This window comes from Lutra lutra, chromosome 14, assembly GCF_902655055.1.
Source record: "Lutra lutra chromosome 14, mLutLut1.2, whole genome shotgun sequence".
NCBI lineage: Eukaryota > Metazoa > Chordata > Mammalia > Carnivora > Mustelidae > Lutra > Lutra lutra.
The window spans coordinates 46,265,818-46,293,766 of NC_062291.1; the positions used below are offsets into that span (position 1 = coordinate 46,265,818).

General features: G+C 55.2%; 1 protein-coding gene across 9 annotated transcripts in view; it reads left to right on the forward strand.

Moving 5' to 3' along the window:
- Positions 1 to 27,949, forward strand: part of LDB3 (LIM domain binding 3) — a 59,919-nt gene that overhangs the window by 16,884 nt on the left and 15,086 nt on the right. For 2 of the 9 annotated variants that reach the window (XM_047701680.1, XM_047701686.1), the window contains 6 exons: positions 1,611 to 1,625; positions 4,340 to 4,509; positions 4,944 to 4,980; positions 16,909 to 17,091; positions 20,185 to 20,327; positions 26,492 to 26,888. In XM_047701680.1, coding sequence (XP_047557636.1) covers positions 1,611 to 1,625; positions 4,340 to 4,509; positions 4,944 to 4,980; positions 16,909 to 17,091; positions 20,185 to 20,327; positions 26,492 to 26,888 — 945 coding nt within the window. Of the gene's footprint in view, positions 1 to 1,610; positions 1,626 to 4,339; positions 4,510 to 4,943; positions 4,981 to 10,622; positions 11,434 to 16,908; positions 17,092 to 20,184; positions 20,328 to 26,491; positions 26,889 to 27,949 lie in introns of those variants that run through there. The other 7 variants (XM_047701679.1, XM_047701681.1, XM_047701682.1 and 4 more) reach the window with 4 other exon arrangements.

The following is a 27,949-nucleotide window of genomic DNA, read 5'->3' on the forward strand; positions in this document are numbered from 1 at the left end:
AGTCTTCTCATAGACTAAGTCATTCTTTGGGGGAAGTTGTTGATTTCTTTCAATGATGAGAGCAATTCAAACGGATGACCAGGTTTCTTGTTTGGGAAGGGGCCTCTGGACAAATCATCCGAGGTATTGGTTGTAGTCAGCCCACGGCAGAGCCTGGGAAGCACCCAGGACTCCGGGAAGCCCAGTCTCAGGACAATGAGATTTAAGGCATCCTTGGTTCTTAGAATTTGCCTGTTAGCAATGGTTGAGGAACTCGAGTGTTAAATAGGGAAAGAGTTGGCTGGGAATCATTTGTGGGAAAAAACGCTAATAGTGCAAACGGTAATAGGGATCTCACTCCCTCTTGCTTTCTCTGTCTCCCGTAGTCTCTCTGCATCTCTCTCTCCCAGTATGTGTCTCTCCGTCTCTGTCTCTTTCTATTTCTCTGTCTCTATCTTCTGTCCTTCTCTCTCTCACACAAACACTCGTATTGTTTTCTACTTGGGAATATCATTGTTAACTTTCAGAATTGGCTGGTTATCTCTTTGGGCAACATCTTATCCCCAAGTCAGGACCTTAAGCAACTCAAGGCAAGAAATCTTAAAACAATGGTTGTATTTTTTTTTTCAAAGCTAGGAAAAACAGATGTTTGTAAGAGAGATAAAAGGGTTAAAAAGTCCCAGATAACTCTGATAGTGTTTGGCCTTTGCAGAACTCAGCCCTGGTGGCCCTGACGTTACCTGTAGTTACAAGGGGGAAGCTCCAGGGGACAAAGGATGGAAAGGTGTGCGGACCTCCCCTCTCCTCTTCCGCTCACAGTGCTTCCTTGGGCCACCAGGGGGCAGAGTTTGCTTGCCCTGGAGCCCTGAGTCTCAAACCCACCAGGTTCCGAGCTGTAGCTCTTTGCAGAACTCTGGAGAGTGTTATTTCTTTAATCCCACCATTCAAAGCAGAAAATATGACCACGTAAGTTTCAAAACACAACCATTTGCTCATGTGTACCCAGAAAAACAAGGCTGCCTGACTAAGCCAAAAAGCTAACAGGGATTTCCTGTTAACATTTGCCTGTGTGTCCTTGGTGTGCCCTTAAGAGCGGTAAGGTTGCCAGAGGGAAGTTCAGTGGAAAATAATGGAAGAACTGCTCTTCACTAACTTTATATATTCTTTGTCTTTGGAAAAAGACTACCATCATTTGGTTTCACCACTATTTCTTTCTTTCTTTCTTTTTTTTTTTTTTTTAACATGACACACCATTGACCTAACCTAGGCTTCTCAGAGTACCTCTCCCACCTTCCTCCTGTCTCCTCCCCTCCCCTTCCCCTCCCTTCCCTGTGTGCCTGGGAAGCAACCTGCTTTCCCCTTCCTTCTAACTTCGCCCTGCTGGGCTGATGCTACCGTGGTACCAGGGGGTAGGAGCCGCCCTGTGCCGTAAGGTGCTCCGTTTCTGCTGTTAATGTCCATGATTCCTTCCTCACTGACAGTTTTCTTTTTGTCTTTTTCTCTTCCTCCTTTATCCACCCCACTCCCCTAACTCATTTCTGACCCTAACCCCGCTCCCTTGTGTGTGCGCAACCCCTCTGCCGTCCGCTGATGGACACGCACTCACTGCTGGGCTTTCTTCTGCTTGGCAGGGCGTCGCCGCTGGCGTAAGTAGACTCCACACTGTCTGTTCCGCGTCGTGGTCGTCTGTCTGGTCGAGGGATGGTGTGTGGGTTTGGTGGGATATGTCTGAGGACAGCGGTTCTGTCCATGTTCCTCCTCACACCCACCTCACAGCCAAACGACATGCTCAGGAGACTATACAAGCAAGTGCTTTTGGGCTTTGCCTCCAATAACGTCACTATGAACATGGAAATCAGAACAGTGACATCACACTGCCTCTCCTGCACCCAAGACTGGGAGTGGATCTCTGGGCTATGCTTTGCGGCAGCTCCTGTCTGCTCTGGGACAGCAGAGACCTGAATGTCAGAATCCATGCGGGGCCATTATTCAGGGAAGGGGTGATGAGGGGGCCTCTTGGAGGCCATTCCCTAGGATCCTCATGGATCTGAAGGAGCCAGCACCTGCCAGTATCATCCATGAGAGGCCAAAGATGAGTCAGATTTGAGGGCAGTGGACAGTGAGTAAGTGTCTAGAGGTGACCTTGATGTTGTGGTAACTGTGGCATGTATTTGGTGGCAAGAAGACCATTACTGGGAGTGGCTCCAGAGTCGCCTCAGACCCAGGGTCCCAGGACTATAGGGCCTGTTCCATCCTTTCTCTGTACATATTCTCCTGGAGTCCTGGAGTCTCAAAAGGAACAGGAATTCCTTCATCCGACTCCCAGGGGCTGTCGCGGTAACAAAACAAATCCCTGGTCTTTGCACAGCACTGTGGAAAGTGGAGCTGGCAATGTGAATCCCAAGGGACTCACCCCTGGGAACTTTCTGAGCCCCTGGAGCTGTGGAAGGAACAGGGGAGTGTCTCAAGGGCACATTCCAGGGAAATGGTAGCAAACACCTCCCATCCACTTTCTGGACCGAACAGCTATGTGTAGGCAGATTCAAGGGCAGGGCCTGGCCTTGGGTCTACACCTTCCCTCTTCTGTGGCGCAGTCCACACTTCCTCCTTCCCTTCGAGCAGATCAGGGAGTCCTGCTTCTTCTTTTCTACGGTACCTCTCACTCAAAGGCAGCAGACCTGCCAATGCTCCTCCCTATGCCAGAAATGGCCTCTTGCATGAGACCCTGCTCTCTCCTCTGCTTTCTGGGAAGCCCCAGCCTCCCTGCTGCTGGACCCCGGAGGGATCTGCTGGTCTTCCCCATCTGATCTGAGGTGGACAGTAGCTGGAGCTCCCGGTGGGCAGGGCAGACCCTTCAGGGAAGTAGGGGCAGCTCCATGCAGTCTTGGTCACCTTTTGTCACCTTTCTCCACCTCTGCTCTTAGAACCCACTCTGAGCCAGACACTGAGGACCAATCTTGAGGGACTCCCAGTCTCGGGAAAGTAGGCCAGTGCTTCCTTCCAGCTCCTTGCAGAGAGGCTAGAAGATGTGGGCACTGGGGAGGTCCCTCTCCCAGCCATCTGGCCCTTTGGAGGGCAGGTAGAGGTGGCCATAGCAGCAGGCAAGGGGAGACTTCACAGAGTGAGTGCCTGGGCTGGGCCATGTCTCCAGGTGTGGAGCATCTGGGGTGAGCAAGGCCAAAGTGGGCAGAAGTTGCCTCTCTCAGCCATTTTTGCTGAGGATAATTTAATGGAAAGGACTGTGGAGTGGGACCCAGGTAGCTTGGGCTCTGACCCAACAGGGCCCCTACATGCTGTCACCTGGAGCTAGCCTCTCTGGACCTCAGTTTCAGCATCTATAAGAAGAGAGGCCTGGGCCACTGGTCCATAGGCTGGGGAGTCAGGCCGTCACTGCTGTGAACTTGATTCAAGTCCACCCTAATTCCTTAGAGTGTGGGTTGGACAGTCAGGATCCTCCAGCTCTCACTAGCCAGGGTAAGTGGGCACCTGTAAGATGTCCTGCAGTCTGATTCAGGTTGGGAGGTCCTGGACCCAAGAGATTCTGGGGTCCCTTCTGGCTCTGACCTGGGATTCATTCATTTAAGTAAGTTTTGAGCACCTGCCATGTGCCTAAGGGAGTCTAAGGGAAGGTCACCAGTTCCTCCTCCGAAGGCCGTGCTGCTCTGGAGCAGAGGACTAATGACCTTCCCTGCAGCTTTTCTGTCAGCTCCCCCAGGCCAGAACCCCCCTCCCCATCTGCAGGCAACGCCAGCCCATCAGACTTGTTGCCTTGTTTCTCACGCCACCTCCCCACCACGCCTGCCCATGTTTGCTGAACGGGAGGCCCCCACTCTTATTCTGGGTTAGGCTTGGCACTGGTGGCTCCCTGTTTGGATCCAACAGTATACAGGGGACAAAGGACTGACCCTGAAGACGCCTCTGAGTCCCCCAAAAGGCCCGTTGTCACCCAGCCCCAAACTCAGGAATTGTTCAGAGAGGTTGAAATTATTTCAAGAGACCTATTCTGTTTCTTCTTCCCTTAAAAGAGATCCAGCCCTCCCCACTGGGGTAGGGGGCAGCAGCTATGGGAGTGGGTTTTCAGGTCTGTGTGTGGAGTCAGCCCAGGCTGGGGTGTGGGCGTGACTGGAGGGATCCGTGAGGAATTGCTGTGGCCTCTCTGAGCACTGAGGACCCAGGCCAAGCCCTTGTCGCAGGCTTTCGGATGGCAGTGGGTGGAGGGTACAGCAGGTTGAGCAAAGCAGGGACCCCCAGCTGGTGTGTCGGGTGTAAGGGTGCGAGTGGATGGGCTGCGGGGGGAGTGCAGGAGGACAGGAGCAGGCCTCCAGCCTTGCCCTCACTCACTCTTCTCTCTGACCTGCAGGAGCCTTCCTATTAAAGACCTTGCCGTGGACAGCGCCTCCCCCGTGTACCAGGCCGTGATTAAGAACCAGAACAAGCCAGAAGACGAGGCTGAGGAGTGGGCCCGGCGCTCCTCCAACCTGCAGTCTCGCTCTTTCCGCATCTTGGCCCAGATGACCGGGACAGAATACAGTAAGTGGGGCTGGGGGTGGGGGAGGGGGCGCTGGCAGGGGAGATGCAGAGGGGCCCACAGCAGCCAGGCTGTCAAACCCCTGCCCTTGAAGATGAGCTGGTCTTGTCAGATAACTAGTGGCCTGCTGACCGCTCTGGGCTCCTTGGGGCAGGCTGCTGAATGACATGGGTCCTCTGCCCAGGTCTCTAACTGCAGTGGGGGCAGCCACATGCCATGTGATGACCCAGAGCTGGGATAAGAGGACCTCAAAAGCCACACCTTGGACTACTCCCTCCCAATGGCACCATTTCCTCTGGTCTCCCCCTGCCCTCTGCCCAGCACACAGTCTTCCCCTGCCAAGGTTTACAGGCTGGGGGCAATCACTGTTCAGTCTTTGGTGGGGACTCCTCTGTTTCCTGCGATTCCTCCTAATCCAACAATTTTCTACCCACAGTGCAAGACCCTGATGAAGAAGCTTTACGACGGTCAAGGTAAGTGCCCAGACTCAGGTTCTGTGGCCTTGTCCCTCCTAACTCAACCCCTCCCCAGGCAGCTCCCAGGTCACATGACTCATGGAAGGAACCTCTCAAGTTTATGTATTTGGAAGCTCCTGGGCCCTGCAGGGCTCCAGCAGACGCTGGCTTGGGGCCTTCGTCCCAGGTCACTGAGCTGGGTGCCTGGAGCGGAGTCTCAATCCCCTGGGCCCAGGCTGCAGGAATAAGGATTCTGGGCTCTCCTGGCTCTGTCCCTGGGCAGGGGGCAGGGCTGCTTTGGCCTTTGCTGGGCTGTTGAGAATGAGGGCATCTCTCCCTGTGAGGGCACCGGGCCAGTGGCCTTGCCTGTGCACTCAGCTCAGGGTCCGTCCCCTGTGAGTCTGGAGGCTGGGCACAGGGAAGCAGGCATGTGGAGGGCTGTGCTGGGCACGGGTACCTCACCTTAGGATTCACCTGTCCATGCCTACACTGAGGTATTAGTTCCATTGATTGCTCAAAGCACAGTGGCTGCTGCTAGGCTGAGTGTCTCGGGGTATGTTCCCCTGACGGTGGCAGGCCTGGGGCCATAGCCATTAACCTACCACCTGCATCCAGGTGCTCACGGGCCCAGGTATGAGCGGGGGCACACTGCCCTGAAACCCACTGGAACCTGCTAGGATCTTCCGTGGTGAGGCCTGGGGGCCCGTATGATTGTGTTTGTACTTCCGGTGGCAAATGTGCGTGCTCTTCCTGGGAGAGTCTGCCTCGGGGCGCGTTTTGTGGCGGCCTCCCTGTAAGGCGCTGGGGCTCAGAGGGGCTCTGGTACATGGGTCCAGGCTTTCTGTACTCGGCTAACTGGCATGTAGTGATCCCAGGATTGCGTGGACAGTGGGGCTCTGGGGTCAGCTCTGAGTTGACGGGGCTTTTATTTTCCAACCTCTATTTATGCCAGTCCAAACTGCTCCCACTTTTTGGCTGGGGCATCCAAGGGAAAGCGTGGTCCTCCCAGGCCTGCTTAAGATGGCCTGTAGTTCCAGTCACCGTTGTTAACCCTTTAGTGCCCGCACGGTGTCTACATAAAGCCCCAATGGGAAGAAATGAGATTTCGCTCAGTAGAGAGTACCTAGCTACTTGAAGTGTGACCGAGCTGTCAGCCGTCCCCACTCCCAGGCTCCATGGCACTCTGTTGTTTTTTTCCACCTCCTCTTTGAAGTCACCCATATGGATGCTTTGATGAGGAGTGTAGTTCCCCAACAGAGGGGCTTACTGCCCACCAACAGCACCCCCCCACCCCCAGCAAATAGCCTTCCGTCAGGAAGCCTGCAGCGTGTTTTCTCTCCCTCGTGTGAGACAGAGCCCTGCCCCCGGAGTGAGTACTTCTGAGGACGTTTCGTTCTCCTGGCCGGGCACTCTGAGCTTGCACCTCATTAACCAGACACGGTCTAGAAGGCAGAACCTCCGTCTCTCCTATTTCCCTGGGAATATGCAGGCTCTGCAAAGTTCTTGAGTGAGAACACCAAAGCTCGAAAGAAGGGGTGTGTCCGGGCCTCACTGGTCATTCCCTTCTTTCAGAAGCATCTTCCGGGGCCTGTTCTGCCTAGGCCTGGAGATATGCGGGCAGATCAGTCCTTCCCCCTGGGAACTAATCCCACAGGAGCCTGGCTCAGCCCCCAGAAGAAGGCTGCTGCACGTCTTAGAGCCTCTTTCCAGCTATTGCAGGGTTTTCTGTAGGGAAATCTGGAAAGAGAGCCCAAATAGAGCCTCCATCCTGCTTCCCCCTCAGTTCTGAGCAAACACACACACACACACACACACACACACACACACACACACCCCGGAGAAAAAATAGCTTCCCCCACAGAGACCCACTGGGGTCTCTGGCCGGGCTGTGAAGCCTCAGGGACAGCCACTAAACCTTCTACCCAGGACTGGAGGGGCAGAAGCCTCCTGCTCTACTCCCTTTTCCTGACTTTAATCTCTGGGTCCTCAGAGCCTTCCACAAAATGTGCACTCTCCCCATGGTCTGTGGAGGTGGGTGTGCGATCTCATCTCACTGAATCATAAGCAACCAGAGGCCCCGGGAGTAAGGCTCGTGCTGGGTGCGTGCTCCCGTCCTGTTTGTGATTAAGGTCTGCCACCACTTCCAAGTAGCGGACTCCAGCCGAGCCTGAGTTTGCCGACCCTGGGGCCTGGGCAACAGCCTGTACAGGCTTGTACATGTGCAGAGGGGCTTTCTTCTTCTTACTGCTGGGGCTGGGGGGGGCGGCAGGTACAGGCAGGAAGGAATGCTGTGAGAGGAGGCTCAGTATCAGGTGCGGTGGCTCTGCTGGCCTCAACAGCAGGGGGCAGTCTGCCTGTCACAGGACCCGGCATCCTCTCCCCTCACAGAGTGTCTCTGCTCCACTTCCCAGGCCTTCCCTGCTCCCCACCCCAACCCTGCAATAGTCCTATAGTAGTGCATAGCTCTGCCCTCCTCCTCTGCTCTCCTCTCCTCAGGGTCCTGGCTCTTGACACTGAAGGTGTCCCCCACAGCTGGTAGGAGCATGTGGCTTCCGTCAGAGGTTCCCGTGCCCACCTGCTGGCCAGCCCAAGGCAGAGCCTAATCTCCAGGGACCCTCTCCTTCCAGGCGAGGCAGCGTGGGCCCCTAAACAACCCAGGCGTCTGCTGTGGACTTGGCCCCCTCCTAGGAACAACCCTAGCACCTTAGCAAATCTCCAGGCAGACTGAAATAGCAACTCTTGCCAGCTCCTACGGGGGTGCAGGGAGTACTGGCGCTCCTGGCCTCCGTCTGAAGTAGCAGAGCACAAACCGGGCCTCCCTCCAAGAGCTGAGCCTCTAATCTCAGAGAGGTCACCACAGCTTCTGTCGGACTTGGGACAAGCGCTCCGGGGGTCTGATGGCTCAGGTCAGGTCCACGTGGGGCTGTGCTGATGAGGGTGGACATGGAGGCGAGCTTAGTTTGTCCGAGGCAGGGTTCGAATCTTCGAGGCATCAGGTTCCCACTGCTTGGGCGTGACCATCCTAGAGGACCCCAGTGTGTAACCCAGACATCCTCTGCCCCCCACTTGTAGCTCAACCATCTCATAAGTGCGATTTCTGCCTTTACACAATGCTCGCCTGTGTGAAGAACTCAGCCCCTCTCTTAGACCCCAAGGGTTAAGGAAGAAAGTTGATTTGAGTGACAAGTTCACAGAGGAGTCGGAGGGGAGGGGGGCCCTTGCACCCTCCTCCATAAACAGCATAAAAACTCTTCTAAGTCCCTACTCCACAGTGCCCCCCACCCAAGGTTCTTTTTCCTTTCCCTCCCATACTTCCAGCGGAGCTCAGGCACCCACCAGTTCCTCCCTCCTCCCCACTGTGGCCTCCCTGGGCAAGCACCCCAGGGTCCTCTTCCCTCCCTCCCTGTGCACAGTCAGCTCTGTCCCAGCTCCGTGGCTGACTCCCCTGGGGCCAGCCCAGCTCAGAGCCCTCCCCCAATGGGAACCTTCACACAGATGGCAAAAGTCATCTGCACTTTGTGGATTTTTTATTCTTGGCGGTCTGCCAGCCTAGCAAGTCTGAAAACCCCACACTGGAGAAACCAGCACCCTCCCTGGGTATCCCTGAGAAACCCCCATGGGTGTCCTAGGACTTCTCGTCCTTTCTCTCCTTCCAGCTCTCCCCTCTCTCTGCCCCCTCTCTTCTTTCCTCTCCTGGATCCTCTCTCGGGCAGGCTGTGAATTTACCAACAACTGCAAGCAGAGCAGGCTCGCTAGAGTCACCGACTCTCGGGGACTATCTCCGAGCCTGTCACTGAGCACTGATGACAGTGGCCGTGAACCTGGCTGGACAGACTGGCCCTGTCTCTGTCCTGGGTGGTATTGTTGCCGCACATCCTGCTGCCAGCAGGGCCCCTGCTTCTGCTGTCTTCCTTCTTTCTCCCCAACCTCGGAGAGGTCCTAGTTAGCTCACAGCTCTGCTGCTGACTTTCCGCGTGGTTTTAGGCCATTCACGTGATGTCTCTGGGCCTTCGCTTCCTGTTGGTATCAGGAAAGTTTGGTCTGGAACAGTGGTTTTCCAGTACATTGGCAGTCGAACAGCATCTTCCGCAAAGACACAGCATGCAGGACTCCACGTGTAGAGGGGGAGTCTGTAATGCAGACATGGGTGGTAAAAAAATGTGTATGTGGGGATGCGGGATGGCTAGAGAAATGTAAGACCAGCACTGCCCCATCTCTGATTTTCAGAGACCTAATGCTGATCTTCCTGACCTTTGTACGCTGGCAATTCATTTATTAAACTACTTATTTTGAGATCATTGCAGATTGGCATGCAGTTGTAAGAAATAATATGGAGAGGTCCTCTACACCCTTTATCCCCCATGGTAACACCTTGCAAAACTACAGTACAAAATCACAACAAGCCTGTGGGCACTGGAATAGCCAAATACAGAGTATTTCCATCACCCCAAGGCTTCTCCCCCTGTTGCCCGTGTATCACTACACCCACCTCCCTACTGCGCACACTGTCTCCCTGACCTGTGGCAACCACTGATCTGTTAACTGTTCTCCACTTCTTTAGTTTTATCATTTCAAGTCTGTTGTGTACATGGAATCATACAGTCCATGACCTTGTGGGATTGTCTTTTCTCTGTCAGCCTGATACCCTGGGGATTTAGCCAAGCTAGAGAGTGTACCAATGGTTCGTTCATCTCTATTACAGAATAGTATTCCATGGTCTGGATGTAGCAATTAATTTTTAAAAGGAGTTTTAAACATGGTCCAGGTTAAACATACCATGTTTGTGGCTGGATGTGGGCCTCTGGGCCACCAATGTGCACCTCTGATCTGGAGGCCATTAGCGGTCCCTCCAGCCTGGAAGGTCTAGGGTTCTGGCATCTGTGGCACTTGCGTTTCCCCAGGCACACCCTCTCCTCTGTGTTTGCGTTTCTGGCTGCGCCTTGCCTGTTTTGTGCTGTGCCCTTGGATGAGCAGGCTGTGAGGGGGCTGTGGGGGGAGCCGCGGAGGCTCCGTGGGTGGGAAGTTGTGGGAAGTCCTGGTCCTCTGTAGGTGTGCCTGTGGTCTCATGAGGACGTGCTGCATGTGTGTACCTGGCTGTGTTCAGGCCTGGGTGGGTGCGGGCAGTTGGTGGTACGTGAAGGTTTCTGTCTGGGAACAGAGAAGGCTTGGCAGAGGCCAGGGAAGTATAGGGAGGTGACAGGTCTGCTCACCAAATCTCATCATGGGAACAGGCCTTCCTCTTTCTTGATGCCCAGCCTGGGGACAGAGACCATGCTAGGCCCACCTGCCTATGTGGTTCAGTCCCGAGAGCCAAAGCAGCCCTGCCCAGCCCTTACCACATGGGCCAGGGAGAACCCAGAGGCCCACCCCCTTGCCCAGCCGGCCCTTAGGCCCACTAGCCAGGTCCTTTCTCTGTGGCTTCCTTCTTATTCCCCTCAGGGACTCTAGTCCCTCAATCCTGGTCTTTAGGACTCTAGTCTTGTCCCAAACCTGGAAAGTACTCCGCGGGTGGCCAAGCCTCTCCAAACCAGACTCCCTCCTCCTATGCCCCCTGCCCGAGCTGTCAGACAGGGGAATGGGACACATCCCCTAACCCCTTTCTTTCTTCCTCTCTTCTCTCTGTCTCTGTTTCTGTCTCTCTCTCTCTCTCTGTGCCACAGGGAAAGGTTTGAAACGGAACGTAACAGTCCACGTTTTGCCAAATTGCGCAACTGGCATCATGGCCTTTCGGCCCAAATCCTTAATGTTAAAAGCTAAAAGGCTATCTGGAATGCCCCCACTCCTCTCAGGCTGGACTCCCCCAACCCCCCACACAGTTCTGGCATGTGAGCCCCACGGTGATGCTTGAGAATGTACCACTGTGCTGGGGGGCACCTTTGATAGAAACCTTCAGCAGTTCTGTTCTCTGCCTGTCCCAGAGCTGACAGCCGAGGGCAGCGCCACACAGCTCCGCGCCCACTCCTGCCCCCCACCGACTGCCACCCTCACCACCCCCCACCCCCATGGCCCACGCCTCTGCTCCCCTGCCCAGGGCCTCAGCCATAGATCAGATAGGACATGGCAGGGTTGGCTGGCATAGTACCACAGACCCAAGGGAAACAGAATGTGCCCCTGGGCCATTTCCCACCCCCCTCAGCTACTAAGAGAGGCAGTCTGGCCTAGTGCCATCCTAGAATAAGCTGCCTCTAGGTCAGGGTCCCAGGAAGAGGCCAACCCGCCCTGACCGCCCCCCCCACCCACCCACCCTGGCTCCACTCGCTCTCTCCCTGCCCTTTGGAGCCCGGGCAGCCCAGAACTAGGCTCTCTGTGGAGGAAGTGGAAGCCCCAGGGTAGACAAGGTAGAGGCCCCTCCAGGCTGTGGTGAGATTGGGGTGTGTGCTCTCCTCTCTGTGCTGTGTGCGATGGCTCCCTAGTACTCTCTTCTGTACATATACGCATGCTTGTTCTGAAATAAAGAGGATTTAAAATGAACCAAACCAGCCCCAGTCATGCTGTGCCTGTGTGTGTACCACTCAAGAGGGGCGTTCTGAGATGGGGAGAGGACAGGCACCCCTGAAAAGGGGCTCAGCTGTGCCCACTGGGGCTGGAACCCAGTACAGCTCTGCCTGCTGCTGACTTCCTGACTCGGGGGCCCCCCTGGGCTGGTGGAGCTCAGGGGACGGTGAATGGTGTCTGGGAGTCTGTGCTGCGGGCCCACAGGGCAGTGGGGATGGGGAGGGGGGTAAGGTTCTGGAATGTCTCCTACCTCACCTCCCATACCCAGCCACACCAGCAGGCCTACGGATCAGAAATCATCCCCATCCCCGGGTTGCTGCTGGCCCCTGGCCCAGGAAGATGCTGTCATGCTCAGTCCTGGTTCAGGAAGCGAGGAAAGGGCTTGCCCAGACTGAAGAGCCACTCACGGGGGATCTGCTGGGGGACCTCAGTGGGCTGAGGCCATGACTGAGAGGAGAGGAGGGGGGATCCTTGGGCTTGCTGAAGCCTTGCTCAGGCGGCAGGCAGATGTGGAAGACCTTGCGTCTAGCCCCAGCCACCTGCAGCCTTGTCCCAGTCCTGAGCATTTAGGAAGGTCCAGGCTGGCCAGCTCATGTCTTACCTACACACCTGCCTACCCATCAGCCTGTCCCTTGATTGAGGGAACCATAGGGAACCAAAAACAAAGGCAGATGTGAAGGTCCATCTCCCAGGGCTCCCCAACTGTCCCTCCCTATGGCTGGACTGGCCAGAGAAGGCTCTCCCACTTCCACTGCCTGGGCAAAGGCTTTCTTTCTGCCTCTAGGGACTTGGCAATCCCTCCTGGAAGGGATGGCCAAGGGGGAGAGGTCTATGCTGCCCACCGCACTGAGATGCTCCCTGAAGCACCCTACCAGCCTACTCCACCTTGGACTCCCAAACCCTTCCTGCCTCTAGCAGTCTGAGTCCAGGGCCAAGGCCAGGACCAGGCAGGGCAGGTGGCTGGGGGATCAACAGGGAAGGGGAGGTGTGGGCTCCTGCTTGCATCAAGGCACCCTGGTGCACCCCATATTTAGCTGACTTTTATTGACATCCAAGGCCCAAGGGTAGGTTGTGGGGCCATACGCTGCCAGACAGAGAGAAGTCCCAGGCAGTGGGTGTCTGAGGCTGGCAGAGGACCACTAGTCAGAGCTGGTGACCTTGCAGCCCCTGTCTTTAGCCTCTGCCTGCTGGATCCCTCTTGAAGCCCTGGAAGGCCCTCATTTGCTTTCTAGCCTTCCCAGTGTCCTCCCAATAACCCCCGAACCCTGCACGAGCGAGCTGGCAGCCCCAGGCCAGGGGACTGTATAAAGCCCTCTGGGGGATGCTGAGAAGAGATTTCCTCATCCAGCATTCATTGTCTGTGGGCTTTAGTCAAGGCACCAAGTCTGCCAGGTGTGGGTGCCAAAGGAATCAGAAAGGACCACGGTGGACGGTGGCTGACCACGATGCAAGGTTGGTCATGTGAGAGCCAGAGGCAGGGAGCACCCCTCCAAGCGGAGGTCTGAGAAAGCTTTCTGGAAGAAGGCGTCTGCATGTTTGATCTTCATGACTAGGTAGGACTAGGGCAAGTGCAGTTAGGGAAGGCTGGACAGGTGTTCTTAGCAGAGGGAACAGAGGTACTGAGGAGAAGAAGTGTGTCCTAGAATCCTGAGTTAATCAGTTTGGCTGGAATGGGTATTATGGGTAGTGGTCCAGAGCTGGGATGCCAGGCTAGGGTGCTCTGTGTTCTGAAGGCCATGTAGGACTAGCAAAGTTTGCAGGGCTTCATTCACGCTATAGCCTATGGAGATTGCCAGACACTGTTCTTGGGGGGTGTTATTAGCCTAGACTATAATGACCCTGGGGCCCTTGGAGTTGTGTGTTGCAGCAGCCCAGCTGCAAAGGGATGTGGGCAGGGCTGCCCTGAGCCATAGCTATCAGGCTGCAAGATGGAATGCCAACTCGGTCTGTGGCAGCGTGAATAATTTCAAGACCAACCCCTGACTGGTATTCTGCTATCATGCAATCAACCAAGATGTTCATTTCCCATTCTCTTAACTAAGACAAACAGCGTCCTCACCTGAATACTGTCAATCCCCACCCTCCACCACATGATCAATCATAACGCCTCCATCGTCACCCACAGTTCCAACCTGAGCCCAATGACCACAAAACCCAAGACCTAGCACCATCACCAATACCATCTACATCCTTCCCATACATGTCATCGTCATCAATAAGAACATCAACCAAGCCCTGCCATTCCCCCCATCAAGGGCCATCACCACTGAGCAGGGCACAGGGCTGGCACACTCCCTTTGCTGCCAACCAGGTTGAGGGAAGAGATGGGCTGAAAGGGGGACTAGCCAGGCTGTAAGTTTCCTCTGGCCATGCCCTCCCCACACAGCTGTGATCATTTGAGTGTAAGTGGCTTGGTGGTCTAGTCTGGTTTTTGCTTTGATATTTAAAGTGGATTATGACCAAGTCAAGAGACAACTGTTGAATTCCAGACCAGGCTGGGGTGATCTCATGGGTAGGATCTTCAGGACTGTAGCCAGGGCCTAATAAGTCCCCTACAGTGCTTGCTCTCTCGTACCTTCTTGGGGTTTCTGGGGGCCTGTGGAACTTCAGGCCAGAGTTGACCCGAACAAGAACCCAAAATCCTACAGGACACCCTCAGCGCCACCCCTACTTCTTCTAGGCCCTGGCTGCTTGGTGTCTGCCAACAGTGGGCCTAAACACGATGCTAGGTCATGAATTTTCCTAGGGCCCCCATCCAGCTCCACCTTCGCCCCCCAGAATTCAGGTTTGTTTGGAGATATGCCTGGGGAGAGCCACCAGGTAAGCTGGTCTGACAGAGAACTGGAGCAAAAGGGATAGGCAGAGCTAACTTCCTGTTTGTCCTACAGAATACGGTCTCTAACCCAGACATCTTCATCACTCTTGTCCTGAGTGGTGTCCTCAGTTCTCAGAAGCCCACCAGAAGCATGCAACAGGGTCAGGGAGAACAAATAAAGGGGACCACATGTCCTCTGTCAGCCTGAGTCATCCCAGCCTGCACCTGCTCACACCATGAGGAGGGTCTGAGTGGCCAGTGCCCATGCTATGACTCAGCCCTTTTCTGAGGCAGATGCTTCACAGGCATGGCTTCTAGAAACCAGTTTCTTTAGTGGAGGGTGGGTGAGTGGCCTCAAGGCATTGATACAGCAGGCCTGAGAGCGGGGCTGCCTGAGGCTTTCTGTCAGAACCACTAAGCTGGGAAAGGGCTAGACAGGACATGGCCACTGCCTTTGTCAACCCTGAATGCTTTCCACATGGTCATGGAAGAATGGTGCCTCCTCCCACAGGAAAGTCAAGCTACAACCTTGCCAAGTCCCTGGTTCTTTTCTTCCCCAACCCTCTCTCGCTATTTCATGCCTTTCGCTACCGTGCACCTCGCTGGATGGAGGAGATCACTTCAGCAATGCTTTGGTGAACAGCGCATGGCCCAGTTGCGTTGCTACCTGGGAGAGACCTCCCCAGCACAGCGCTACTCAAAGTGTGGTCCACGGACCAGCAGCAGTGGCACTCCCCCCGGGAGCCTGTTAGAAATGTAGACTCTCAGCCCCCAGACCCACTGAACTAGAAGCTGCATTCTATCAAGATTCCCAGGCGATTCATCTTCCTATGAAAGACTGAGAAGCTGTGTAGTGATTAGGGTTCATACCCTTCACTGCCCCTTGGCGGCTGCCTGGCGTTCAGCAGAGATTCAATCTCTCTGGACCTCAGGTGCTTCGTCTGTAAAACGAGGATCATGATACCAATCACTCAGGGAGGTTGAGAGGATCCAATGGACTGAGGTTTGTACAGTAGTTCAGCCCAAGACCCAGCATATGGTCTCCCAGCATATACTCACAGAGGGAAGATTAGTCCTCTGTTTTCAAATACGAAGAGTATGTTTTGTCATGGAAAGATTCTACTTGGCTAATCACGAGAAGTTTCTCTATTCCTCCATGAGGGGCCACTTGAGGTCCTGGGTAAGGCTTCCTTCAAATCCAAGGGCACGTCACTCAGATCCTGCTGTCTCTGCCAGGAGGCGCTGGGAGGCTGGGTGACTAAATTCTCCCGGCCTCCATTCCCTAAGCTATTGAACGGAGCCGATCATCAGAGGACTGGAGTGAGAAATTAAAGACGTGTGCCTGGCAGGTGGTACAAGTTCAGCGAATGAATTGCAGAACATGGGGGAGGTCATTTCCATGGGCAGGAGCTGCATATCTTGCTGCTGTTGTTTTGAGTGCAAATCTTCATCCAAAGACCCCAAGGAGCAAAGAATGTGCATGTCTTTGGTTTCCTATAATTTGATTTTTATTCTCTGCCCTGCTTCACAGAGATGGCAGAAATCAAATCCCATCACCCCAGGCTCTGATGCTTTTCTTTTGTCTGGATGGACTGGGGGAAAAGGCCCTTACAGAGTGGGGTGGGGCACGTGGGTACTTGTTCCTTGGTGGTGGTCTGCCTGGGCTGACATCTGCTGGGATATTCCCAGCCCACGTGGTCTCGTGCTGGTGACACCGCAGAGCAGCCACTCTCTCGTTCCCAGTTACAAGGCCTCTCAGATGTGCGGGCACTCAGGACCATGTCCATGACTCTCAGGGGGTGTGGGGGAAACCCTCTATGGGCGCTCGGTCACATGCTGGCCTGGGGATCTTTGGGCTGTCTTGGGTCTGCCTGCCTCTTCACCATGGGGTTCTGCTATGTCCCCCAGGGTTTATCCAGAACAGGAACATGGCTCCCTCTCTCCTTGAATCCCCTTTGCCGCATTTCCCCTTTCTTGTTCTGATGCCCTGGACTTGCCTGACATGGTAGCTTTCGTCCATCTTCCAAATGCATTCAGGGGCCTGAGTCATCTGCGGCCTGATGTCCAGGCTCTCACAACTCGACAGTCGAAGCCCTGGGCCTGCACACGTCTTACCTCTGCTTTGTGCCTTGCCCCATCCCTTCTCAGGCACAATGCATGCCTCTGACTAAATGGGGAAGGGCAAAATGGGAAGGAAAACAGGATGGGTGAAGAAATTTGGTTGGTAATTCAATCTACTTTCCCACCACACTGTGTTTTTGTTGTATATACGGAGAAAGACAAGATAGGAAGTACACAGAAATTGGGAGCAAGGGGTTGTGTGGAAACTAGCCAGACTTGAGAATACTTTTGATGTGACTGTGGACCTTCAAGTACTCTGAGCCCTTCCCTCTTGGGTCCTGGGAGGCTCCTTCCCTGAGCCTGGAAACACGCCTTCTGGTAGATTCCAGCCTGTTTGCAGTATGGATGGTGCCTTCCGCCCAGCCTGCCTCTGCTGCAAGCACCATCCCCATACAGCAGGACCCCCCTGACCTGTTGTCTTTCTCGGTCCTGCCTCATCAGCATGCCTATTGCGCATGCTCCAGTGTATACAGGACCCCCTTGACCTGTTGTCTTTCTTGGTCCCGCCTCGTCAGCACCCCTATTGCGCATGCTCCAGTGTGTACCAGCCAGGCCGCCACCCCGCTGCTGCCCGCTTCCGCCCAGCCGCCTGCTGCTGCCCCTCCCGGGGCCGCCTCGCCACCCCTGAGTGCAGCCACTGCCCATGCTGCCACCGCCTCTGCCACAGCCCCTGCCTCAAGCCCTGCGGACAGTCCAAGGTAACTGGCCCCCCAGGTGCCGGCCGTGACCTCAGGCGAGGGAGTCAGGAAAGGCTCAACCTGGGTCTACCTGTTGACAATGTGTGCAGCCCTTGGAAAGGCTCGTCCAAGGTGGTTAGGACTCTGGGTCCTTGGGAAGCCAAACCTAGCACTGCCTGGTGCTGAGCATGAAGGGCAGACCCTGGGTCCCTGCAGGAGAGCACACTATGCAGGTCAGGACAGAGACAGGGACATGCTGCCTTGACCGCCAGCATGTGTTCTGAGACAGCGATAAAATCTCTCTTTCTCTCTCTCTCACACACAAACACACACACACACACACGCAGGTAAAAGAGGCCTGGAACTGGGATAAGGGGGAGAATGGAAATTGTCCCTGTGGTCTGGGGAAGTCAAGGAAGGCTCTCTGGAGCAGAGGCAGTGTTGACCTGGGCATGTCAGGTCTGGGCAAATATTTAGCAACTAACTTGCCCTCTTTCTTTACCTCTTGATAGAAAGCATGCTAACTCCAGAGGCAGCCCATGTCATGGGACTTAAGTCTCTGCTCCACCACTGCAGAAAGTGACTTCATTTCTCTGCAGCTTAGTTCCTTACCTGCTAAGATACTTAATACAATGTCTTTTTTGAGGGTTGGGACAGAGAAAAGTGCATAAATCACCCAGCACATAAAATGCTCTCAAGTATTTCAATCTGACCTCCTGGATACCTGACAAAGGTTGGGGTGGGGATGGGGCAATGGGGGTTGCAGTTTGTAAAGGGTAAAGGGGGTTGCAGGGAGGTGGAGGGGGTAGGCCAGATGAGTCATTCTAGCATGGCCAGGCTGTGTAACGGCTGGACAGGCCCAACTCTTCCTGGGGCGGAGGAAGCTGTCAAGTTGGTGTCTGGGGTCAGAGCCAGCTTTCCCAGCTTTCCATGTTCCCCTCCCAGGGTTTTGCTGGAAAGGTCATGCCTCTCTGCGTCAGGATTCATAGGTCCCTGGCTTGAGGCAGGATGAAGGGTGGGCGGAGTGGCTTGCAGACCTGTGTGCTGCCCCCCTGTCCCAGGCTTCACAAGGACCTAGGTGGTGCCAGGCCAGCTCAAGTTTCAAGGGTGAGCCCACTCTGGGCCCCCAGGGGTTGTTTTATTCCAGCTTCCTGGGGTCACTTAGCAAGTTGCTTCCCCTCTGCACACAGAATCTCTTTAGGTAAGGACACAAAGAAGACACTTTGAAGAGGGTAAGAAATGTCTCTGTTGTTAAGTGGGGAGATGCCTCCCTGGCTGGATGGAGGAGCTCCAGACGCTGGGGCCCTGGTTAAGGGTGAGCTCCAGCACTGAGCTTCGGGCCTCCGTGTCATCTGTGTCCTGGGGCCCTCAGGGCTCCCTCCACAGGATAAACCCTTCCTTCCTTTGCCTTGCAAAGGGAGATGAGGCCTAGGTAGAGGTCAGAGAGACAACTGGAGGGCTCCCAGCATCAGGCCAGAGCAGAAAGGACTAAGGAACCACACTCTGGGCCCAAACACCTCCCCTTCTTGCCCAAAGGTAGATGGAGCTAGAGGGAGCCAGTGGGAGGCGAATGGACACCCCAACCTTCCTTGGCATGGCCTTAGAATCCTTGCTGGATGGTTTAAGGCTCTGCTTCCTCCCCTAGTACCAATCCTTGACACAGGACCTTTAGCTCTGGGATGCTGGGAAAGCTTCCTCCACTGCTGGGAGAGCCTGGCTAAGCCCCACTGACCCTAGGCCTTCCACTGCAGTAGAAGCTGGGCACCCCTGGGACACTGCCTCTTCCTCTTCCTTTGAGGCCCCTACTCCACTGTGGCGTATCAGAGCAGGGCAGGCAGGCCCCGGGAGGGAAGACAATGGCCTCACCCAGTCAGCAACATGGTAACTTGGCACGGTAAGTCTGCACACCCCCCACATCGGGGACACTGGCTGTCTGAGGCTCATTCTACCTCCATACACTCTAGGAAGCAACATACATGCTTCTGGATCCACTCAGGAGCTTAGGGGTGGGTGCTTAGCTCAGAGCCCTGGAGAAGATACTTTCTTATCCTTTGACTCTGCCCAGCACCTGGGCCCATCGGGAGCATTGGAAGGAAGGCAGGAAACCAGGGGCTGGGGGGCAGGGACATATTAGCAGGGGTTCACTTCTCTAGCATCCCCATCAATGGCCCATTTGCCCTGGGGACCCGTGGTCCCCAGTGGTATCTGAAAGATGTAGGGAGAGAAGAAGGATGTGTTCAGTAAGGTATTCTTGAGTTTAAAAAAAAAAAAAAAGTCGGGGGACAGGTTGTTCACTGACAAATGAAACTGGGAAACACTGGATGAGACAAAGTTGAATATGCTGCTTAACTCCAGTTGTTGGAACTTTTAGCTCTTCAAGGGGAGAAGCCAAGGACAGCATTTCCTGAGGGCAACGAACTGGGGCACTTTCTCCCCTTCACTGAGGTCCCATGGTTCCTGGGTCACAAGTGGGAAAAGGCTGCTCTAGGCCCCTTGGCAGCTAACTCAGTGGGAAGAAGGCAACAGGAATTCTGTAAAGAGATGCCTGTGTGCATGTGTTTTTTGGGGGGGGGGGGGGTTGTGTCTCCTGGCTTCCCTTGAGCCCTCCCTAGAGCACCCAGAAACCTGAGACTTGGCAGCTCCTTCCAGCAATGTGGGAAGGGGAATGGGGAGGAGGCCAGTGGTTTGTGCCCCAGAAGGTTGAGGGAGAGGGGTAGCTCTGACCACCTCATCTGTCTCCTCTCTCCTGCTACTGCCCACTCCAGCCCTGGCCCCACCCTGGAAGTCTCTCCCCAGGGAGTGAAGGTTTTCTGTGTGTCTCTCTGGCAAGCTGGTGATTTTCCTCCCTCTCCCCTAAGGTGATAGCACTAGCAATGGGCTGTATTGTTCTCACCAGGCTCACAAACACTCAGCCCCCGTGGAGCCGCTTCTTCCCTGCAAAGACTGCCATGGTCTTTCCTTTACAGCCTCTGGCAACTCCGGGATGACTTCTGTCAGGTTTCCTCCTCACAGAAGCTCCTGAAGATGGGGGAGACAGCCTGCCAGGACTGCAGGCTCCAGGGCCTGGGTAGGACTGTGCTTCTGGCTGCTAACTCCTCCCCCCCTTGGTTCCAGGCCCCAGGCCTCTGCCTACAGTCCCGCCAAGGCGACCTCTCCAGCACCTGCCACTCATACATACAATGAGGCTTCAGCTGCCCCTGCGCCCAAGCCCCGGGTTGTCACCACCGCCAGCATCCGGCCTTCTGTCTACCAGCCAGGTGAGAGGCAGAATGGAGGGGAGGCTGTCAGGCTGGATGTGGCTTCTAGGCCACATCCCCAAAAGGTTGGTGGCCAGTGAGGCCCTGCCAAGGAGGCTCAACCCTCCTTCCTCCAAATGTGGGGCAGAATCCTATGGAGCCTGCCTCCGGCCCTGGGCAGACAGGTATGCAGTGCCAGCCAGGGATGGAGCAGCCCAGCTCTCAGGAAGATCCTGGTCCTGGCTGGGGATTTCCAGGCTCAAGGTGAAGGAAGAGAGCTTGTTTCTCCAGGAGTGTGAGTCTGGTTCAATCTGGAAGACAGGCAGGTGTAATGAAAATGCTGTGGGCTCTGGACAGACCTACTGAATCATGCTGTGACCCGGGGCGAGCTGCTCATCTTGTCTGGTCTTTGGTTTCCTCAGCTGAGGCAGGATAGTGGAGGCCCAGAGAGCACCCGTGATCAGCAACAGAATGGCTGGCACAGGGTCAGCGGGCCACAGAGCTCACTCGGCTATCTGTTCCATCGCTCTGGTCCCCGCCCTTTCACAGTGATGAGGACTCAGCGCCATGTCTCCTCTTCCCTTGGTAAAGTTTGTCCTGCTCCCCAGAGCCTGCAGGCAATTCTCAGTTTTGCACCTCACCGCCCGCCCCCTGCCTTACCTGCCCCCTGCCTGCCCCCCTGCTCAGTGAAGCTGAGGGCTCTTTAGCCACCATCTCCCGGGCTGGGGGAAGGTCCTGTGTGCCCTGGTCTAGTGGATATGACCACAGAAGGGCTTTGGGCATCTACAGCCGTCCAGGGCTGACATCACCATCCCCTCCTTCCCTCTGGATTCTGACTCTGAACTCCAGGAGGGCAGGGCTGTGGAGATTTTCTTCACTGTCTCCCCAGCGCCTGACTCAGGCCTGGCACCGAGGAGGAGCTCAGCGAAGGTAGTAGATGAAGAAATAAATGAATGAATGAATGCTGGTAAGGACTTCAAGCCAGGGGTAAGGAATGGCATGGAGAGAGGCGGTGAACTGTGCATTCTGGTGACTGAACACAGGGGTCATGGGTCACAATGGTTCCCATGGGGGGCCCATGCCAGTTCCATGGATGGCTGAGATAGGATTTGAGGTGGGTACACACTTTTCATTTAAAGCATTATACTTTCAACATTTTCTCTTCACAGCCATCGTGACCATAAAAATTCTAGCAATAATGACATTTTTCACTTGTAATAATATCCAAACTGTTCCCCTCCCCCTCCCGAGTTATTACACCCACACCTTTTTCACACATGGGAACCATGATGGGGTGAGGAAGTTAAGGACATGTTTGGGAAAGAATGGGGTAGCTAACTCTAAGGGGATGGGAGGGGGCTTCTCTATATCACCCAAGAGAGGCAGAGTTGGTCAAGAAGTCATGAGGTCGAGTCCCTACTGGGGAGCAAATCCTGTTAAGGAAAAGGAGAGACGCAGAGAGGATCCTGCATGGGCGGTTAGGGGAGGTCAGACAGGGACTGAGCAGAAAGGGCCTGGCTGTGTGGAGCTAGGCTTGAGGTACAGCGCCGAGGAGCCGTCATCAACCCTCCTCCTATGAAGCTCGCTCTGCCGGCGGGGTAGAATGTGGACGGTAGAAGCCGCTTCAGCATCCGGCAGGCCCCGGTGCGGGGGTCGCTCTGCCTCCAACAAGGCACAGCCCTTGGTCTCCGCAGCCTTAGTTCCCCGCTCTGAAAAATGGGCACGCAGCTGTATAGACCTCGTATTCTGGGGACGAAATGAAGCACCCAGCCGAGTATTTGGCACACAGGAAGAGCTCTCCCCTGTCCTTTCAGACGCAGGGACACAAAGTTCTGAGGTTAGAATCCACAGGATTAGGGAGCAATTCGGAGCTGGCTGCCATGGCGAAGCTCTCGAGGGAGCTGGAGGTCGCTGCCCTGCGCAGACCGGGACCACGGCGGGCAGGGTGGAAAGGAGTTTGGGGGAGCCGCAGCCGGCTGAGGCGAGGCTCTGTCCGCGCGCCAGGAGCGCATTTCCGTCCCGGCCCCGGCTCCCTTCCCAGGCGGGTCCTCCCCGGCACCTTCCGGGGCGGACCCGGGCTTCGGCGCCCCCGCTCCGGGCGCCGGCTCTCCTCCGCAGGTCCGCCAGGGGGCGGCACGGCTCCGGGGGCGCCCGCCGCCTGGCCCCCAGCCCGGCGCCCCTCTGCTCCATCCCGGGCTGGGGCCCAGGCGGGCGAGACGTGCCAGAGCCCCGGGCGGCGGCCTCCCTGCGCGGCGTTCCCAGGCGGTGCAGACGTTAACTCATGCCTGCCCGCGGGGAAGGAGGCGACCGGCCTCCGCCCCTCTCCCGGGGAGGCCGGGCGGCTGGCAGGCGGCCCGGGGAGAAGCAGGGAACGCGGGCCCGAGCCGCTCCCGTCCTCCGCGGACCCAGGCCGGGCAGCAGCTCCCCCGCGGGGCTCCTCTGGGCCGAGGGTGACGTTAGCAGCCCGCTGCCATCGGTGGCGCCGGGGCTGGGCGGCCGCTCCCCGGAGCACCTGGGGCCCGGGACACGGCCGGGGAGGCCTCGCGGTGGGCGGAGGGGCCTGGAGCGGGCCGGGGGAGGCCACGTCGGCCCGCGGGCCGGGCGGGGGCCTGCGCTCGCGGGGAGCCGGGCCCGACCTGGAATGAGTCAGAAATCACCTTGTTTAATTACACATTCCCGAGGCCGCCAAGTGCGATAGGGGCCTTTTGAACTTGCCAATTAGAGATGAAATATCACCTTCTAATTTAGACGGGCTTAATTCCGTCAAGCAGAAATAGCAACAGCCCCGGGCTCGGAGATGGGATATCAGGTCTCCCTCCTGGCACGTCTGGGGTGGCGCGGCCAGAGCCAGGAGGAAGGGCGCAGAGGGAAGGGGACAGGGAAGATGCCGCTCCTCACGCTCCCACTCTCACCCCGCTAGAGTTGGAGGACGCGGTTTGGAAGTGGGGAGCTGCCCGCCTGCGCCTCGGGAAACGGAAGGTCCCTAGGGCAGCCCCCTGGGGTCCAGATTCTGGCAGGCCTCTGACCTGCTGAGACTTTCCCAAGGGCTTAGAAGACGGGGCTGGATCAGGGAGTCTGGAAGGCCTTCCGGAGGAGGGAAGAGAACATCTGCCAAGCAGAGGGAATGGGGTTTGTGTTGCTGGAGGGAAGCACGAAAAGTGGGCAAGGGCCCGAGTTGGAAGAGGCGTGCTAAAGCCTGTTTGGCTGCCTAGGGAGTGGTTAAGCAGGGGATCTGGAGTTGAGTCCGGCTGCCCGAGCTCCCTAACTTTCCAGTAATCACTTAGACTCACCAAGCTTCAGTTCTCCACCTGTAAAATGGGCTAGAAAATATCTCTGCCTCTCTGGCTTGCAGTGAGATTTACATGCAGTAATACACGTAAAGAGCCGGCCTGGGAAAGCCATCAGTACCAGGTAGCCACTGTGCTGATGAGGGCAGCACCGTCCAATAAAAGTAAATTTTCTAGTTAGCCACATTTTTAAAGGAAAAGGAAGCAGGTGAAAATAATGTTACCACATTTTATTTACCAGTATATTCAAAACATCATTTCAATATATATTCAATATAAAATAATGATTAATGAGATATTTATATTCTCTTCTTGTGCTAAGCCCTGAAATCTGGTGTGTATTTTACATTTATAGCACTTCTCAATTTGGATTAGCCACATTTCAAGTGCTTACTGCCTCCTAGGGCTGTGCACTGGCCCAGGATTAGGGCTTTGTTCTTAATCCCTTTCAGCAGAGATTCCCCCACTTTAGAAAAAAAAAAGCAGGGGGCAAAATCTTGCTTAGAACCCCATTATATGTAACAGAGAGGGATGAAGCTGCTCTGAAGATCTGCTAGATGACCTCTCCCCATACCCCTCCCTGGTGGCATTCCCCTATTCACCCCTGCCCCAGCACTTTGAGATGCTCTGCTCTGGGCACTTGGCTGCTATGCAGGTTGTTAGGAAGGGGGGCAACACGCAGAATCTGGGCTTCACAGATTTGCACAGTGCATGCATCATGTCTCCCCAGGAGGTCCCCACCACTCCTTTGGAGGCAGACAGGGGCATCATACTTTCTACCACCGGTGATAGACTCAGTCCCAGGTTATCTGATTTCAGGGCATCACATCTCCCTTCCCCACCCCCAACATCCCACAGTTTCCCTGGACGGGTTCCCTCAGGTGACCATCAGGCAGTAAGCTGAGCTGACAGTTCACCCAGACCCTAAGACCCAGAAGTCACCGCCTTCACTAACGTGAAATGATGCATGCACTGTGCCAGGCACTAGGCTGAACACTTTATTTTTCTTGTCCCCTTGAAACCTCATAACCACCCTGTGAGGCACTAAGAATTATTAATGCCATTTTTAAAAAAGGACATTCAGACCCAGAGACGGTAAGGACCTTGTCCAAGGACACACAGCCAGGATGTAGTAGTGCTGGGACTTGAACCTAGGGCTCTCGATGGCTATGCTACATGCCAGAGCATGGGACCTCCTCCAAGTTGATAGTTACTCCTCAATGACGTGGTGCACCAAGATTTTCTGGAATTAGACTTGTATTCTTTACAGAGGCAGCTTGGGGTAATAGAATGGTTTTGGACACTCACTCTGCCACTTACTGGCTCTGTCTGAGCCTCAGTGACCTCAACCGTAAAGAGGACTAAACCAGATGACTTGTTATGTGCCAAGCCTGCTCCCTTAGTAAGTGAGAAGAAGATTGATTCCTTCTGGAGAGGGTTTTACTTTTAGGAGCCAGCATCACTCCCAACATGGCTCCAAGGCAGGGCTGTGGAGGATTTTACCCCTTCCCCTTTCAATAACACAGGCCTGCCCCCTCCCTCCCAGCACTGGGGTTCCTGTGTTACCCAGCACTGAGGGGCCAATCATCTGGGAGTAGAACAATAGAATTGAAACAGCATGCCACAGACCACCCAAGGTGGGCCCGGAGAACCAGGTGGGAGAGACCAAAGGCCAGGTGGGGAACTTTAGCCCTGAGGAAGACCTTCCTTTCTTGGCTGGAAGATGAGGGGGGCTGTGTCAGCACCCCTCAACATAGTCCATCCACCTAAGCAGGCACAGGAATGGAGCCAGGCTGCCCCAACTTGCTTCCCAGGATGGGAGGAATGAGGCCTCTTTTCAGAGGCACAGACTGTGAGCTGAGGTGAGGCTTCTGGAGCCTCCCTGGCTAGAAGAGGAAGCCGGCTGGAATGTGTGTGCAGGATCCCCAGCGGGAGGGCCGCAGAACTTGGAGACCTAGGTTTTGAGAGTCCATGCCTCAGAAGGCTTTGGGTGAGCAGCTGCCGTGCCCCTTTGTGTTGTCTCCGAAAAAGGGTTTTAGCTCTGGGAGAGCTGGAGGAAGGGGTTCTGGAATTGAGGCGGTGTATTCTCCTGCATTCTTTCATGGTAATGTCACATGCTCTCAGACATACTGTGTTTCCCCCAAAGTGGTGTAGGGGAGCATGGGCCTTCCAGAGTCAGCCACAGACTGAGGGAGCAGCGAGACCTGGGCCGTGTCTACCCAATATCTCTGCCCAGGTTCCCTCTGAATGGCTCTCTCAAGACCCCCACCCCAATCAAACCAAGAAATTTCCCCTAGCAAATGAAGCTACAGTGTTTCTCAAGAAAATGATTGTAGCTAAATGTGAAACCTGAACCCAAAAACCCAATTGCCCCATCATCTACTTTGTCCCCAAGCCTGGACTAGGGCCAAGTTCAGCAAACACATGTGAGAGAGGCATTGTGGATGTCAAATCCCTGGTCAGAGTGCAGCTGAAAGCATCTTCCAGTCAAGGCCAAGTCTGACCCCCTCCCACCCCCTTCCCGGCCCAGGGGACCCAGATATGAGACTTGCCTGGCACGCCTGCCACCCCCATTCCGTGTCTTTTGCAGGCTTCTGGAAGCCCAGGCCTGGCTGGGCCCCACCCCACACAGCTGCAGATATTTATAGCTCTGTCCCTTTCCCAGCCCTGTCCAGGCTCCCGAGGGCTCTGCTCTGGTTGCTCTTTATCTCCCTTGGCTCCTTGCTGCAAACTCAAATCTGGGGCATCAAGAAGTTCAGGAACATGTCTTCCATCAAAATTGGAACTGTACTGCTCTAATATTAAAGTCACCTTTTACAGTTTTCTGGCTGGGCATGGGGGAAATTGGGGGAAATGTATCCCTGATACATTTTTCTTTGGCTGTTTTTGGCTTTGCAGTGCCGGTGTCCACGTACAGCCCATCCCCAGGGGCCAATTATAGTCCAGCTCCCTACACCCCCTCGCCTGCCCCCACCTACTCCCCTTCCCCGGCTCCAAGCTACACCCCCTCACCAGCCCCAAGCTATAACCCTGCCCCCTCAGCGGCCTACAGCGGGGGCCCTGTGGAGTCTGCCAGCCGTCCCCCATGGGTGTCAGATGACAGCTTCTCTCAGAAGTTTGCCCCTGGCAAGAGTACCACCTCCATCAGCAAGCAAACCCTGCCCCGAGGGACCCCTGCCTACACCCCTGCGGGGCCCCAAGTGTCTCCCCTGGCCAGGGGCATCGTTCAGCGGGCTGAGCGTTTCCCAGCCAGCAGCCGGACTCCGCTCTGTGGCCACTGTAATAACGTCATCAGGTATGGTCCCGCTGTGCCACGGAGCTGGCACTCTGGGAGCCTGGGTGGGGGCGGGGGGTGCTTGTGCACCATCTGAACCCTGCGGTGGGGCAGGGGGTGAGAGGGAGGGCAGGGATAGGGAGAAGGCTTTCTACTGGGCAGCCTCAGGCTCCTCTGGCTTGCCACCTAGTCTGACCCTCTTTGAGCTTTGGCTTCCATACCTGTGAGACAGCCACTTCCCTCAGGAGACAGGAGAATTCCATGAGGTAAGTGGATGAAGCTCCCAGCACGGTGCCTGGTGCCAGGACCTCCCCCTTGGGCTAAGGCCGGGTTCTGGGAATCACAGGTCTTGTTGTTGGGTTTATTGGGTGTGTTGCAAGCTGGCTGACAGGGCTAGTTTTGACCCAGCTTTCGTTTAGGGTTCCTTCTGGGTCTTTCCACAGACAGGCCAGTGCTGCTTAGGGCTTTGGTGGGCATCTGCCACCCTAAAAGGAAAACAAGTCATTTCATGGATGTAGGTGACACTTGTTTGGACATAGTATGTTTACAGGATATGTGTGTTGGGGAGGAGGGCGTATACATGCAATAAATATACTTTTACTTAAAAACAAAGTAACACATGCTCATTAGAGAATAATTAGAGAGTTCAGAAAAGTAAAAATTAAGATGTACAACATTTCCTCATAGTCCCACTGCTCTGACTGCCAACCTGGATCTGCGCTACCCTAGCTGTACTAGCACTATGGCCTTGAACCACTTACCTCTCTGTGCCTCAGTTTCCTAATCTGAAAGTGGGCACCATAATCCTACTTCTTAGGATTGTTGTAAGCACCAAACAAGTTAATACACGCATTTCTTTTTTTTTTTTTTTTTTTTTCACGCATTTCTTCTTAAATAGTGCCAGGCACAGAGTAAATACTCAGTAAACGGCAGCCATTGGCATGGTCATCTTGGCTCTTCTTGTTACAACTGACCGGATAGCCTATAATACGCTTTCCTCGTCCCCTGCTGGTAGATATTTGAGTTGCTTCCCTGTTTCTCTTTAGTGTTATTGATGCAACAATGAATATCTTTTTGTGTAG